We start from the raw sequence: 17,111 nt of genomic DNA, 5'->3' as shown, positions 1-17,111 counted from the left end.
AATAATGACCTTTACTTAGAGTTAATTTTATCTTTCACTTTGACTTACAACCAATTGTATCAGCTGTAGAGTTCATAGGAAGGTAGGTTCAAAGAAAACATTTATTGGTTATAATGCCCAAGTCAATTCATCTTCAGCTTTTACTCGTTTAGTACATAAACAAATTTGTTTTGCAATCATTTTTAGTTTCAGTTTTCAAAACAGCCTTCAAAGAACTAATAATAAATTTATACCAATGTTTAAAAACCAGAAATTATTGCAGAACTAGTTTCTTTATTTATCAAACAACTAAAATTTGAAAGTGAATCAGATTGGACAGGGAACAAAAAAGTCAATTATTTCACTCCAATTTTAGATTACTTTATTGAAAATTATGTAATACTTGGGGGTGCGGTAAGCCGCTGGGTAAGGCCCTTGGCTACTAACTCCAAGAACCTGAGTTCGAATCCGGCTGGGCAGAAAATTGTTTTCTGTTACACTGTAGCCGTGAGTCAACTCCTGTGGGTACTGGACCCCTCCTGAGGTCCACCCAGCCTCCTTAATTGGGTAAAAATCTGGTGGTTAAGCATCATTTTGACCAAATCACCTCCTTGCACAACCGTTGGTCTAGTAACAGTACTCCCTTACAAAGTACTGAACGCCTGACCCTTCATGGGTTGTAGCGGTACAGATTTAATTTTTAATTTATGTATAACTTGTCAAAATTGATGAGTCTGCCAAGTATAGTCATAGGAATAAAAAAGGACCGCTGTTTCAAAACAAAAAAAAATTCTTTGGGGACTACACATCTCTAAAATTATCAAAAACACTGGAAAACCTAATAGACCATGATTTATAGTAGAGTAAATTTTCTAAAATATGAGCCCTAATACTATTTACGTTCAATAGTTCCCGAGATTTAGCTTTTCAAAAAGAAAAATCTCATTAAAAATGCACTGAAACACCAGTATTTAGTGAATTTATTTTGACAAAATCTATATCTCAGGAGTAATTCAATATACAGATGTCTATTAGCATTCAAATTAAAGCTAGTTTAGTGTGCTATAAAGTAACTTATTATGTTCATATTTGCAGGAGTAATAGTTTTCATGATATTCAACAAAATAAATTAATAAAATGTTGATTTCCAACTGTTCAGTTTAATGTTTTGATTTATGAAAAAATCGGGAATCATTAAAGGTAGTGGGGTCTAGCAGTACTCTGAATAAAGCTAGTTTAACGTGCTATAAATATTTTGGCGTTTATATAAGAATAAAGTGAAATACATTATTTAAACAAAACACTCAGCCCCCTCCCCACTTTAAATTGTGAATAATCTGATTTCAAAGTTTTCTCAGTAATCCATCAGTATTAAGCCTTCACGACTGATTAGTCGTTTAGTTTAGATTTAAACATCCATCTTTCATGAACGTTTTATTGGCATTGCGATTTACCTCATAGGAGTCCTTTTAAGATGTAGCTCCTAACTAGTACATAAATAAAACAGAAATCACCTTTAGGAAAAATGACATTTGAAGGTACAAAGTTCATGTGATATGTATTTATATAAACTATTTATTTCCTTAAATTACATACAGATAAAAATATCATAAGAACACATAGACTTTTCACATATAAAGTAGTAATTGGTCTTCAAAAATTTGTTTGATATGCAATACACAGCATAGCAATTGATGGAATATTTATTTAGTCAAATATTCAACATATATTTATTTAAATGACAGAGTTAAAGATTTCTTATTTTTAGATCTTATATTTTAAGGTCTACAAAAGAGCTGCAAAAACAGACAACCTTGTCGTACGCCAAGAGCAGAAATGTAACTTCAATATGACTAAAAATAACAAGAAATGGCTTTCATGAATAAATTTTTAAATGTCATAACATTTACATATATTTTTTTAATATAACATTTATAAATATTTATGAAACATAAATTAAACTTGTGCTGTATGTATAAAGTGTCTTTTTAACATTTCATATTTTTTTTTTTTTACGTTATTTAAGCCATTCACATTTACATCTGTTTATCGTTAACACACTCGAAAACAATTTTAATATTAATTTAATTTAATTATTGAAACAAAATCATATCATTTATATGTTTTCAATGCCACAAATTAACTATTTCATCAGCTTTTAATTAAATAAATTTGATTACCAGAGATTGGATTTTTTGTAATAAATTATAGAATGTAAATTACAAAATTTAAAAATAAACAGAAGAAGTACTAAATTGCGCTATGAAGTTTGTTAAAATTCATAGCTTAGTAAAATGTTGATATATAAGTTAATAAAGAATGATTTTTTGTCTCTAGAAATTTCTTGTTAGTTCTTACAACCCTGTAACCTCAATTTCTTTACTGTTTGACCTGGCAGGAGTGTCCTGCTTTTTGTTCCTTAAGAGGTGTCCTGTGAGCATTTATCTCATGGTAGATGATTTGTACTATTTTTTAAAAATATAATTGGGTGTGTAGACAAAAATCTTTATGATTACTTTCGATTTGAACTTGAAATTGTAACTCTTTCATCAGAAGCTGAAGAATCAAGATTTTGTAAAAGGTCTAAGATTTTCTTGCCTCAGTTTATGATTTAAAATAAGAAACGCAGGAGCTTTCCAGGTGAGCAAAGGAGCAAAATGCTCAAAGGAGGAAAAAAAGATGTCACATTAGGAGTGTACTGGTGAGAGAAATGCTCGGTCTGACTGTTGCGAGGAGGCCAGAGCAAAACTGAATTGAATGTAGGTGGGAAGGTAAAAGAGGGAGTAACAAAAACAAGCTGCAGTTTATTTCCTAATTTGAGCAAAATGCTCAAGGTTCTACCTCTCCTGGATTATACATTTATTTTCCCCTGAATTACTTACTATTAAATTAAATTTTATTTTTATTTAACAAATTTATTTATAACGTATAAGAAATTTATTTACAAATATAATTATAACTTAATGCCAACATATTCAAATACATCCACAAATATACAGAACATAAATGTGTTCGGTTTGTTCTAGATATTATAATGACAAAAAATGTTTGATTAACTACTAAAAAAAAAATATATATATGAGTTTTCATAAAAATCAGATCTCTGGTGGTTACATATAACAAATGTTTTATGTACAGAAAAATTACAGTTTATTTGACATTAGGAAAAACTGTTTAACTTTTTATTTGCACGTACATACATATATATACATATTCTTATCAGATACTAAAGAGAGAAAAACAGACCTTTGATATGTTGGAAGTTGTCAATGACAGACATAAAAATAGTATAGAAGATGCAATATTCTTCTTAAATTTATGTACAATGTCTTTATATTAAGACCACAGCCGCACAGTGAATTCGCGCTTAAAGTTTTTTTTGAATTTATGACAAAAATATCGACACAATATATAGAAATAAGCCACACAGTCATGAAATCATGGTTTTGTCATCTTGCCTGTAGTTTTGTTCTTATAGTATCCTTTTTCTGAACAGAATAAAGAATGTAGTATTCACCTTGTATTTTTTAAATTGATGAAAACTTAAATTCTTCTTTCACGGAAAAGTAATGCAATAAAAGATGTTTAAAAAAAAAGCAAAAACTCGGCTAATGGCGAATCAATGAGTAATCATCAGGAAACTTATTAATAAAATCTTTAACTAAAAAAATATAATTCTATAGCGTAGGAAATATTGGTGTTTAAGAGATGGCAACACTGCTGACCACTTTGATTTTACAACATTTTTTTAAGGAAAAAATAATACAATTTTTAATCCAAAATGTGCATTTTTTCATTCTGATGGAGAGTGGTTGAGAATAGGATTGAAAATTTTAAATATGGCAACAGCTTTTCTTTGATATCTAAATTTTCAGTTTCTGAATGAATCATTGAGAGTATTTGAAACATGAAAAATACATTCGAGATTTTTTCTACACCATCAATCAAACAAATTTTTCAAAATTACATATTTTAGATATCAGAATTTAACGATTAAAAATTTTTAAATACATTCCGCCATTTCCATGTCATAACATTTGGATTAATATCATAGTTTTTCACTGAAAAAATAAGACAAAATCGAAGAGGTCAGAAGTGCTGCTATCTCCTGTCTTAGAAACACACCAGTGCCTTGTACATTTAAACCTTAAATATTTTTTTAGTTTCAATTACATGATGTGTAAAATTACAATGATAACCAATTCATTGTGGAAGAAATCTTTCAGAACTTTCCCTCTCATGTAAATTGTTTTTGTTTAGGATATGTAATAATTATGTTCAGTATTGAATATCTCTTCGAGTCCAAATTAGAAACATTCTTAACTTTTAGAAGCGGAAAAACTTTGTGATATTAAAACTTTCTACCAGCCTGACAGTATCCTAACCATGTCCCATAGAACCTGGCTGGAATCAGGCTAACCTTATGGTTTACATGTATGTCACCCATCAGCACCCCAAAATACTGGCATGTATGATCAGCAACGGATAGATTAAAATAAAAAATTACACTTCTATGCTTAAAAATAATTCTGAAGAATAGTCTCCTTATATTTTTAAACTTTTCAAATCTTATTATTATTCTGTTATTTCCATAATTACAAGATTTCCATTCTTTGATTCTAAAAAGAACTAATTTGGAATATAACCATTTTGAAGATTAAGAAAAAAGTTTCATAGCAACATTTTCAGGGTCAATAAAAGTGTACACTATTAAAAACTAAATTAATAATAAAAATAATCAAATAAATAGAGAAAAGAGAAAGTTATGCTTTAATTTAGTTTTTAGCTGATTAAAAACTTCTTCAGCTTCCATATTATTTAATACACATATAAACGAAGATAAGACTTCATCGACAGTTATACGAGACCATTTCAAAATAAACGAGGTGTTGGGTTATAAAATATAGTAATTGCAAAAATAAAAACTTTTGCAATTTTAAATTGTTTGTTAATTACAATATATTAACTTCTACCAGTATTCACTAGCCATAAATTAATATTAATATTATTGAATCAAGAAAACAAATTTCCTAAAGATTTTTTTCAAAAAGTTATGAAATCATACCAAAACAAGCTGATGATGCTAAAAACTGCAATACATGAAAAATTGGAGTTACCATGTTTTATGACCATTCGTCTCAAATAGTGAATTCATGCCTGTGTGACATAACCTTGAACATCATTAACATACATATCAATAAAACTTATATGTATTGGTTACATTATTCTATGAACATATACATTACACATTAAACATAGCATTTTGAAATATTTTAATGTTTAATTTCATTTTATCTCAAAATTGTCAATTTCCATTTTCTAAACTTTTTTATTGACATACACATGGTTTTCAAAGTACATTAATTTTATTTAACACTTTTATTAAAATGTCCACAATAATTATTTATTTAATTTGACTTGTTCTAATTCATTTTTTTATTTTTATTTTATTCTTCTGGAAGAATTTTATTGTTTTCATCACCAGACATATTCAAGTCTAACTGTAGGCCATGAATTTGTTCCTTTTGAATGGTTTTGTTACAATCTAATTTATTGGACTCTGCTTAATCAAAAAATTAGAATTTTAGAACATTTACCATTGAATTGATTTCATATAGGCCAAACTTTTTGAGTTTATGAGCTTCAAACAATTGTCTAATGGGATAGACCATAATAGGGTTTTTCAGTCTACTAAAGCTTCTTGGAATGAAGAAGAAGAGGGTTTCAAATATTTTTTTTATTTTTAGAAACTGAATTTTACTGGAACCTCTGTTTTATTGAAAAAAGTTCTAGTTGAAAGTATATTGATAAATCTGATTGGACTCTGTATTTCAAGAAACTCTATAAATCAAAGTATAAAAATCATTTCAGTTAATTTAATATAGAAGAAATAGACTTTCCCTGAAAAAAAAGTGGGTTAAAAAAAACAAACATGAAATACAAAGTTGTTTCTCTAGAAATTAAAATCAGCAAGTATATTTTTTTTTTTTTTTTATAAAATTGATAAAATGTAAACATGTATCAAACTATTAATCATTGTCAATGTTGAGATGTTCTTTAGAAAAATAAATGCAACATTCAAAATAATATTTAAAGAAGATAAGCTGACTGATGGGAGATAGACCGGATTGTGGTCAATGGTGGGACGTTTCGCCCCACTTTGCACGGCTTCGTCAGGGCTGTGTTAATAGAAAGAAGGATCGCAACTGAACTTAGAGTTGTCATCCTTCTTTCAATCAAGACAGCCCTAAAGAAGCCTTGCTAAGTGGGGCGAAACATTGGTTAACAATAAACAGTTTTTTCTGCTATTGAGGTACTTTTATTGACCACCATCCGGACTATCTTCCTAAAATTCAAAATAATAGTTACCACAATTTGCTAAGGGTCATATATTCTTCAATATATCAACTTCTGGGAAAACAAATAGCCTTACAAATTGGACGTTGTTTTAGATCATGAATTATCCATTTTCAAATCAATCCCTAGCGTTAGACTATTCAACTAATAGTTTTTAAATGTATTCCATCTCTTCATGTTTTATTATTATTTTCCCTGCTCTTAGGGAACTGGAAATAGCAACATCAAATACTGCAGAGATGAATTTTATTAACAATATTTTACGTTCTTTTTTTGGGGAGGTGTCTTATATAGCTTATTTGATAGTGATAAATCTCTGATTTTTTATAAAATCGCTATTTAGTCTACGGATTAAAATAATTTTTTTTTTTTAATGCTGCCATTATTGTTTTGGTATGTTATTTCGATATAAACCTATGATAGGCTAATCTACTCTGCACGAGTGTTATTTTAATTTATTTTGTTTTCTTTGTTATTTAAACAATTATCTATTATGATTCATATTCCTTATCATTCTTGTGCAGTGCCTAATTGCAAAAATGCTACTATAAGGACTCAACAAAATTGTTTATCCGAGAGCCAGTTTAAAATTAAATTAAAAATTAATTCTGTGTCTGTATTAATTAAAATATATATGATTGGGTTTCTGAATTGATTGACAATAATATTAACATTATTTGAATTTTTTCTTCTATTTCCTCAAATACCCTATTAGACAAGTCATTCAATAATCAAGGATTTATATGATATCGTGACAATATAATGTCCGAAATATCATCCAATTCATAAATAAAAGATGTATTAAGTTTTAGGGTGTTTGTTTTCCCAGAAGTTGCCATAGAACCACTACTGAATTAAAAAAGGTACTAAATTGTAGGATAAAAATTTTTGTTGTTTATTTTATGCTTTTTAAGATTATGAATTGTATTTGTGACTTTTATTTATGCCAGGAACCTCCCAACTTTTGTGTTCATCGTTGTTATATTAAATATTTGTCTAATAATTCAAATAGTTCTTGTAAATCCATGTTGACTTGATATTTTAATATAGTTCTGAGTTATCAATAATTTTTAAATTAAATTCTTCAAGATGATTGATGTAAATATAAAATGTATTTCCAGTCTTTATTTTTTTTAAATTTATTTAATATTCTTTTAGTAATAAATAAATTTATCTTTAAAACTTAATAGAATAGTTCTAGGTTGAATAATTAACATATTTTTACAAATAATTCTGATGAGTTGTGTAGAAAAAGTAATAAAATAAATGTTATACTTGTATTATTATATTATAAATTTTAAAATTCCTTTGTTACAGATTAACTCTCGATAAACTTATTACCACCATTTCATATTAAGGGGTAAATATCGATTTCTTTAGTAACCCTTGGCTTATAGAGTATAAATAATGTAAATTGGATAATACATAACAAGGACATGTTTTAAAATTATATAACACATTATAATGTTAATACAAAATAACAAAAAACAAAATATACTCTAAATTTTGAAATTTACATAATTCAATGCTTTGACCAGAAAGATCGAATCATTACCATTACCGGATTGGAAGATCGTTAAATGACCATAAGTAATATATACAAGGAAGCTAGTCCGGGTTAGGTTAGAATAACTCAAATAGTAAAGAAACGTATTTATTGTGAGCCAATGTTTCGCCCTATGTTCTAGGGCTTCATGAGGGCTAAAAAAAGATACAAACCTAAAATAATGTGACAAGAAAGAGTTCTAATTTACAAAATTCATTTTTTTTTTTTTATTTTCTCTAGACTGAATTACAGCCCTAACAATTATGATTTAATTAATTCAATCAATGAGCAATTAAGTGCTCTTTAATACCAGAAGGGTCTTATCCTCATAGTATAAGAAGGCTTAAATGCCAAATTTTCAAAAAAAATTTTCTCTAAAATAAATTAATTTTTGTTCATTTGAAAAAAAAATCAGTTCTCATTGCTAGAAATAAAATCACCGGATAAATACAAAATATTGAAGAATTTTATAAATAACTGACTGAAGGAGAAAACTGAAAAAAATTAACAGTGATTGCACGATAGATAACGAAATAAAAGTAGACTAAGGTATGGTTAAAAATTATTTTAAATACAAGAAAGTTTATATAAACATGATTTACTCCTAACGATATTTATGATTACTAATTTAATTTGTTGATTTTCAAATCATAAATTAAACTTTCTCATATTTTCACCATATCTTAGTTTAATTTTACTTCATGTTATCTATTCCCTTACTTTGTTACATTACTTTAGGTTTGAATCTTTTTTAGCCCTGATGAAGCCATGCAAAGTGGAGCGAAACATTAGCTCACAATAAATTTATTCTTTTACTATTTGAGCTATTCTTACCGCAACCGGACCATCTTTCATTTTATATATTATCATTAGCAAATGAGTAAATAAATGGAGATTTAGTTGGTTTTATTAAATAGGATTATGCTTAAAAATAAAGGTGACGTGCAAATTCTAATCAGGAGTATAATGTATTTTTGTATGAATGTCAAGAAGAACATCATTTAACAATTTAGAAATGTTATCAGGGGTTCAAAGATATAACTTCAGGGATTAAAATTATTACTGCAACTGGCAGTAAAAAATGCTTCACTTCTTAAGTAGATAGATTGTTGTTGATGTCTCCTGTTTCTATGGATCCCTTGTTCTTCGAAGCTTCGATTGAAATTTTGGTCTATATAGAGATTATTAAACTCGCAAAGAACATAGATTGTTAAAAGAAAAACTCTTATGGGGCTGAAAAATCAACAAACCATTACATGATATTAATATCAGAAAAAAAAATAATAATATTGACAAAGTGCTATGAGTTTTTCGTTATAGTATGTATAAGAAATATATACTTTTTCTCAACACCTTGAGGTATCAACAAATTTAAACTCTTATATAAACTGTCAAACTAATTAATATTATCAGCCAGATTTAATTTTAAAAAAACTTTAAATTTATATAAAATGTCATTAAGACAATTTTTTTAAATTGTATGCAAACACTTTCTTTTATGTTATATAAAGATTTGTAAAAAACATTGTCTTAGTATATAGGGTGCTCCGACCCATATTCTTCATTAATGAATTTACTAAAAATTCATTTGGTCATTTTTATTTCAGAAAATTTAAAATGTTTTTTAAAAACCTAAGAAGGATACTTCAAACTGAAAAAGCAGAGGCATTATCAAAAAATAAAATAATAAGCTTAAAAACTGAATATAAATACAACATTTTTAATTTTGAGTTAAAAAATTAACTTACTAAAAATTAATGATAATTGAAGTTAAAGGCTTGTAAAAAAAGTATACTTATTTCATTTACTTTTTTTTTCAATCAAGATATAAATGAAATTAGTTTGCTTTATACTTTTATATGTTGATTAGTACGCATTATGACCTCATTACAGTTTAATGTAAGAAAATTGTATATTTCAAAAGCCAGTTACAATAAAAATCTTAAAATGAAAAATTCATTCAAACAATATTTATCTTTTACGCTTATTAATTATCATTCATGAACTTTTCAAAATTATGAATACACATATCTTAATTTTTTTTCTTAGTTTTCCAATCAATCGAATACTGGGTGAGAATGAGCAACATTCCTGAATAATGAAATTTACTGTATCTAGACCCTGTAGGTATAGCGAGGGAAGAGTTCGGCTGTAGTAGAGCCCCTTAATTCCTGACAAGTTTCCTTCATTCGGTTTATCTCCTTTTGGAGGGTCCGATACTCGTCCAAGAACCTGTCAAGTTGGGTCGCATGGTAATCGTAATGGTTGGCACTATCTAGCAGGTTTAGGATTGGTGTTTCCGATACCTATAACAATTTACGAAATCATAATACACAGTAAACACAATAATACATTTCAATAAAATATTTATTATTTCTTCTCTTGTGGTGAACAAAGGATAATCTTTCAGAATTATGATTTACATTCTTCTAGAATTTAACATTAATTTTTTCAATGAAACATTATTGAATATTAATTAATAAGAAGCGTTAGACATAAGATTATTTATAATATAAGCAGAAGATGGTAAGGGGTGTGGTAGGCAAAAATACACAAATTAACAAAACTTATTTGTTTTTGACCTGAATTTCAAGCCTTCATCGGGTCTGAAAAACAATATGAGATACCAAACTTAATTCAGAGACAATAAAAATAATAATAAACAAACTTGGAAACATACGTGACAATAAATTAAGTACGTGGCAGTTGATTGATACTAATAGAAGATAAAATATAACACTACTATCTACTTCATTTATTGTAACGTAAATTTCCAAGTTTCCACAACAAAAATACTTTTTCAATTTTTAAAAACCATTAAAATCTATGATCATATATAGTCTTAGTGTAATTCCAATGTGTATAAGTGGATGCATAATTTAATATAGTAATTTACTAACTATGTCAATTGTAATTGTAGGTTTGTAAAATGTAAATTTCTCACTCTGTAATAGTCACTTTATGAATTTGTTAATTGTAATCTACCAAATTTGTAATTCCAGTGTAAACGACCCAAGTGGTCAAAACAATTAAAATTAAATAAATTTCCAAGTTTTTTTATATATATTTTTTTAAATTTTTATAAAAAAAAGGTCTCTGAATTAAGGTTGTCTTGTTTTGTTTTTCAGCCCTGATGAAGGCTTGAAATTCAAGTTGAATTATCAGCACAAATAAAAAAGTTTTATTTATTCTATTAACAAGTCATTATTTATAATAATAGGAGAAAAAAATATGATAAAAAAACCAAAACCATGTTATCCTTCATAATATTTGAGGTCAACTAATTATATTCCAATTTATTGGTTTTCAAAATCATGCTTTTTATTTTGTTAAATATTGATTAATTTTTTAGCAACAAGCAGGTTATTACTAATAATCATTAAAATGTACATAATTTGAACGAACCTGGAAAGACCTGTGAGGGTTAAACCTAGTTGGCGATGGTGGCAAGCTGGGTCTTTGCCAACTCTTATGTTCTGGTTCAAAAAGATCTAAAGAGCTTGCCGATCTCTCGCACCTTCTTGGCCTAGAACTGAAAAGGAGATTCAAAAATGTAATAATACGCAAAAAAAATTCTTAAACAGTAAAGGATCAAGAAAACTGCATTATGGGGTTATTTTAAAAAATATCCTGTCTATTTCCATTTCATTGAATCTGTAGCGACACTATTATAAACCTGTCTATACTATATCTAGTACAGCTGCCAAAACTGGTATGACAGCCTACCAGCTAACATGGGAACTACTACTGTCATCAGGCGAATACTGTATATTAATATTTGTACTGATCCTTATATATACTTTAATTTCACACATGTAACACCTTTATAAGATATTGTAATATTCAAAAATGTATTAATAAAGATTACAATAGAATTTTCAGATCCACTGTAAGCTAATGTTTTATACATAGTATCTCTTGATGGTGATTAATAACTGAGTTGACTACTCAAGACTTACATTCACTTTCACCCTGTAGAGCAAAGTATCCACCCTCTGAGGACTTACGGTTTGCAACTGTAAGACTCATACTGTCCATTCACCTCTTGACCAGCTACTTAACCTGTTTGAACATGTTTTGTCAAGACCTTCTGATATAGAGTACCTCACAGTTTAAATTGGAGTCAGACCATCTAACATAACCACCTCAACAAAACTTTATAGTTCTGGCTATGCTCTTTGGATCATTGTTATATAGACAAAATCTTCATAATGATCTTCAACTGAAGATCTTTCAATACAGAATCAGAAAAATAATCATAGACCATTACTGAGCCTTCTCCACACTACACAGTTGGGTGTAAGGAATCATCCGAGTCCTCCTTTTCAGACTCACACAGATTTTGTATTCACAGAATATTGGTTCATTTAAAATTAATCCGTTTTATACCTTACCCACAGTGCACTTGATTGAACAATAACACATTCTACCCCAAAAAGTTTCTCCAAATTGTCAAAAAAGTTGTTACATAATGAATATGAGAATATTAAAATATGACTGAATAGAATATGGTCCCGGTGCAGTCAAAAAAACTCAAATATTAAATGAGTATACTATTTTTATTTGAGCCAATGTTTCGCCCCTACATTGCAGGGCTTCGTCAGGGCTAAAAAAGATACAAACACTTGACATAGTTACAAAAAAAAGCATAAGTGGAAAATAACAGGGGTATACAATGAAAAGTAAAATTTAATAAGAAAAATTAAAGGTTTTAAACTGTGAATGAAAACGGTAATAGTAACAGAAAGATAAGAGAAAAAATAAGAGAAGAAATATTGAAGAAAGTACAAATTAAGAGATGAAAAAAGAAAAGAATAAAAAATCAAATGATGAGACAGAATTCATACCTGTTTTGACGGAGGTCAAAATCAGACTGAGCCGTTTGTATTGGCAGGAATGGGGATGGCAGTTAGTACACCATAATAACGGAAATAATTTTAAAGTAAACATTGTAAAAAAAAAAATTTAAATTAGGTAAACAATAAATGGTAATATACATAATAGAGGAGGAGAAGAGATATATTAGGGAGAGGAGAGATATTAAAAAAAACAAACACTCATAGATAGAAAAACAAAGGAGAAATAAAGTATAAAATAATGGGATACAATATGTGTAAGTCTTTCTTAATCACTATGTCAAGTGTTTGTATCTTTTTTAGCCCTGACGAAGCCCTGCAACGTAGGGCAAAACGTTGACTCAATAAAAATAGTATAATTATTTACTATTTGAGTTTTTTTGACCGCACCCGGACCATAGTCCATTCATCGATACACACGGTCAATCATCAATAATCTTCCATTATTATTTTTTGTTATTAATTTTACATTCCTCTTTTATTAAGAAGCATTACTCTTATATATTTATTTTTTTTTTCTTCTTTTAATAACAACATTGTATATAGTTAGGGGTGTCTTTTGTACGAGACTATACCCTCCCCCCCATAATGAACTGTTAAAAAAAAATATATAATATAACGGTTATATCAACCATGTAATGCCCATACCAGGCCGATCTGGTATAAAATAAAAAAAAATAAATCTTCTTCAGTCAATTTTTCTTACTGTGAAATTATGGAAAATCATCTGATATTTTTAAAACAAAATGAAAATACAATTGAAGAATGTCTTATGGACTGATTAATCTATAGTGACCATGCTACTATCAATTAGTTACTGCTCAATATACCGATTAACCGTTACTACAGTCTCTACACTACCTAGCTGCCACAAGGAGAACCACTACACTCATCGGGCAAACATCATATATTGAAATGTGTACTTCTTGAAAGTATATTGATTGTACAAATTAATAACCATATTATATATATTGTAATATTCCTAAATCTATTATTAGAATCAATAAATATTACAATAGAATCTTCTGATCATCTAAAAGCCAACATCTTATACATAGCATTTCTCGATGAGGTTTATTAGCCCAGAGAGTTGACTAGGCAAAAATTGAAAGGCTTCAGTACGAAGTTCCCCCTCAGGGAATGCCCCTCCTTAGGAGGCAGTGTGTATTATTTAACAATTATTAAAGTTATCACTTAAGCTAGAGTTTATTTAGGTCAGACATTTTTTAAAATTTATTTATAGCTTTTTAATATTTATATTTAATTTAATATTTAAATTCCGTACAAAGTACTGCACCCCTCATCCATAATGGGTTCTAATGATACAGATTTAATTTAATTTAATGGTTTAAATTTAAATTAATTCATCAATAGGTTATGAAGTAGATTTAATTAGCAGATACCTGTAACGGGCGGATGCTCTCGATTCTATTGAGTACCTCCTACTGATACTCATTTCTCCAGGGCTAGAACCACTGGCTGATCCAGCCAGCAAGGGAGACTGGCTGCTGGACACATTTGGGTACCAATCCTTTGATCTAGGACAGAAAAAAATCAATTGGTGAACTTACACTTTTCTTAATAGTGTAGTTATAACACTTTTACAACTGTAATCATAGTATATAGAATTTAATAATATCTAAGAAATCTCATAAATAATGATTAATCTATTTTAGATATACTCGAATCTCCTTAAGAATATTTCTGGTGACATATATAACCATAAAAAGCTAAATCAAATCCAACATGGAAGTTAAATAATTTTGAAATAAAATAATTTATTTTAATCTTATTATTATATTTTCAATTTTATATGTTATATTAAGGTTTCTTAAAATAAAAATATTATTTTTGAGTGTACTAATTTGTTTTCATTCATCATACTTAAGAAAGATCATATATAAATATTTACATAATAACATAAGAAATATTTTCATCAGAGAGAAATGCTTTGGTATCTTGAATTCAGCAATGTCGCCCAAATATATAAGGTTGCTCTAACACACAGTGTATCCATAAATCCATATCTGGACATAATACACTATCATATATTAATAATGATACAAAAACAATTTTTTGTTTCTTTATCAAACAATAATCATCTATAAACTAAATACAATATATTTCAAATATTTTGTTTTGTACAATTTTATTTTATTTTTCTAATATATATTTGGTTCTTGTTTCTTTCTTCTTTTCGCATAAAGCCATATTACAATTTACCATTCAATATGCTATTTCCCCTATATCACTCACTCATACCTCCCCTCTCCCGTAATCCGCAACACATGTTTGGTCCATTACACAAACTAAATCCTAATTAAAAGAAATTATCAATGAATAGTAATGTTGGAATAAATAAAAAAAAAATAGTCACTGCATTAGAACAGTTAAAAAAAAAAAAAAAAAATAAGTTAAAAAACTAATACATAAATTTAAAAAAAAAACAATAAAATATAAATGAATAAATAAGTTAAAACAAAAATAAATAGGTTAAAAAGTTTTAAAAAAACAACAACAAACAAAAACAAATGAATCATATAAATTAAAAATTAATAATATAAAAGAACTTTCAAGTAACGTATATATGTATATAATGTATGTAAAATAAAAATCTTTAATAATGGAATATGAGAAATGATTTGTTAGAAACCTAAATCTGGGAAGAGTGGCTGCAGCTGAGACAATGGATGCAGGATTGGTGACCACATCTGGGATGCTACTGTCATCAGGTGCTGCTGTCGTATACAGGCTAGTTGTAGGAAGGATTTCTTTGCGAAGAATGTGCTGCTGCACCCCAATCAGGTCTTCGCTCAATTGCAGGTGGGTTCTATCAAAGGGTCATGAATTAACAATATTATTAGCTCATTGCAAATATGTCATAGAATATCTTGTGTTAATTAAAATCAATCAATAATATCAAAATGAAAGGTTTGTAAAGTGAACAGTAAAATGAAAAATGAAAATAAATTTAAAATTAAATTCTATGATGTTGCATAATATCAAATGTTACATTTAGGAGTAAATTAATGAAATGAAGAATAACAGAAGAAATGTCTATGTAAAATAATTTGTATCCAAGTTAAGTCTCAAAATATTCTTTATTATTTTAGTACAAGAGCCGGGAAGAAAAAAAGGCAGTTATCTCACCCCAATTTTTGATTACTCTAATGAAAACTATGTATAATTAATAGTCAAAACTGATGAGTCTGCCAAGTAGAGGTAGGGAGAATAAAAAATGGCGGCTGTTTCAAAACCTTAAAAAAACATTAATTTTTTATTCGAAGCTCTATATCTTAAAAACTACCAACAACACTAGAAAATCTAAGAGACAATTATTTAAAGAAGAGTAAATTTGCTGAAATATTAGTCCTAAAAGAGCTATTTACGTCCAATAGTTTTTGAGATTTAGCTTTTTAAAAAGGAAATATTTATTAAAAATATTAGTTTTAATATTTAATAATCTACTGAAAGATTAGTAGTTAGTTAATTTATTTTGAGAAATCCATATCTCAGAAACTATGTGACGTATAGGTCACATAGTTTCTGACACAGGTATTAGCATTCAAGTTAAAGCTAGTTTAATGGACTATAAAGAAGTTTCTGACCTTTACCTTCGTAGGAATAATAGTTTTCATGATATTTGCTAAAATAAATTGATTTATAGTTGTTCGGACAATAAGTTTGATTTATGAAAAACTTCATTTCAGAAACCATTGCTCATACAGATGTCTGCCAACGCTCAAATTAAAGCTAGTTAAATTTATTACAATATAGTTAGTTATGTTTATCTTTGTAGGAGTAGTAGTTTTTATGATATTTGACAAAATAAACTCACAAAATGTTAATTTCTAGTTGTTCGTTTAAAATGTTGGATTTTTGAAAAATATATCTTTATATCCATAAGATGCACATATGTCTGCTAACGCTCAAAATAAAGGAAATTTAACTTACTATAAAGTAGTTTATGACACGTACCTTCGAAGGGGTAGTAGTTTTTATGATATTCCCATATGAATATAAATTTGGCAAATGAAAATTTATCTGAACAACTATAAATCAATTTATTTTAGCAAATTTCATTTAAACTATTACTCCTACGAAGATAAACATCATAAATTACTTTATAGTTCATTAAACAAGCTTTAATTTTAGTGCTAATAGACATCTGTACGTTAAATGGTTTTAGAGATATAAATTTTTCAAAATAAATTCACTAAGTACTGATCTTTCAGTACATCGCATACAACATTTTTATGAAATATTGCTTTTTAAAAAGCTATATCTTGAAAACTATTAAACATAAATAACTCTTTTAGGCCTCATATTTTAGCAAATTTACTCTTCTTTAAATGACATTCTCTTAGGTTTTC

At 27.9% G+C, this 17,111-nt stretch overlaps 1 protein-coding gene across 1 annotated transcript in view; it reads right to left on the bottom strand.

The window, feature by feature from the left end:
- Window positions 1–9,760: 9,760 nt before the first annotated feature.
- kek3 (kekkon 3) overlaps window positions 9,761–17,111 on the bottom strand; it is a 15,014-nt gene continuing 7,663 nt past the window's right edge. Inside the window, exons 2-5 of the mRNA XM_067049498.1 lie at window positions 15,392–15,568; window positions 14,142–14,276; window positions 11,288–11,414; window positions 9,761–10,188 (exon numbers count right to left, since the gene is read on the bottom strand). Of these exons, the coding sequence (XP_066905599.1) occupies window positions 9,997–10,188; window positions 11,288–11,414; window positions 14,142–14,276; window positions 15,392–15,568 (631 nt within the window). The 3' untranslated portion in view covers window positions 9,761–9,996. The remainder of the gene's footprint in view (window positions 10,189–11,287; window positions 11,415–14,141; window positions 14,277–15,391; window positions 15,569–17,111) is intronic.

Source organism: Halyomorpha halys, unplaced genomic scaffold (genome assembly GCF_000696795.3).
Source record: "Halyomorpha halys isolate HHAL.00 unplaced genomic scaffold, Hhal_1.1 Scaffold410.1, whole genome shotgun sequence".
In the NCBI taxonomy this organism is placed as follows: Eukaryota; Metazoa; Arthropoda; class Insecta; order Hemiptera; family Pentatomidae; genus Halyomorpha; species Halyomorpha halys.
Note: the sequence above shows the minus strand (reverse complement) of the source record. Positions and strands in the feature narration are given on the sequence as shown.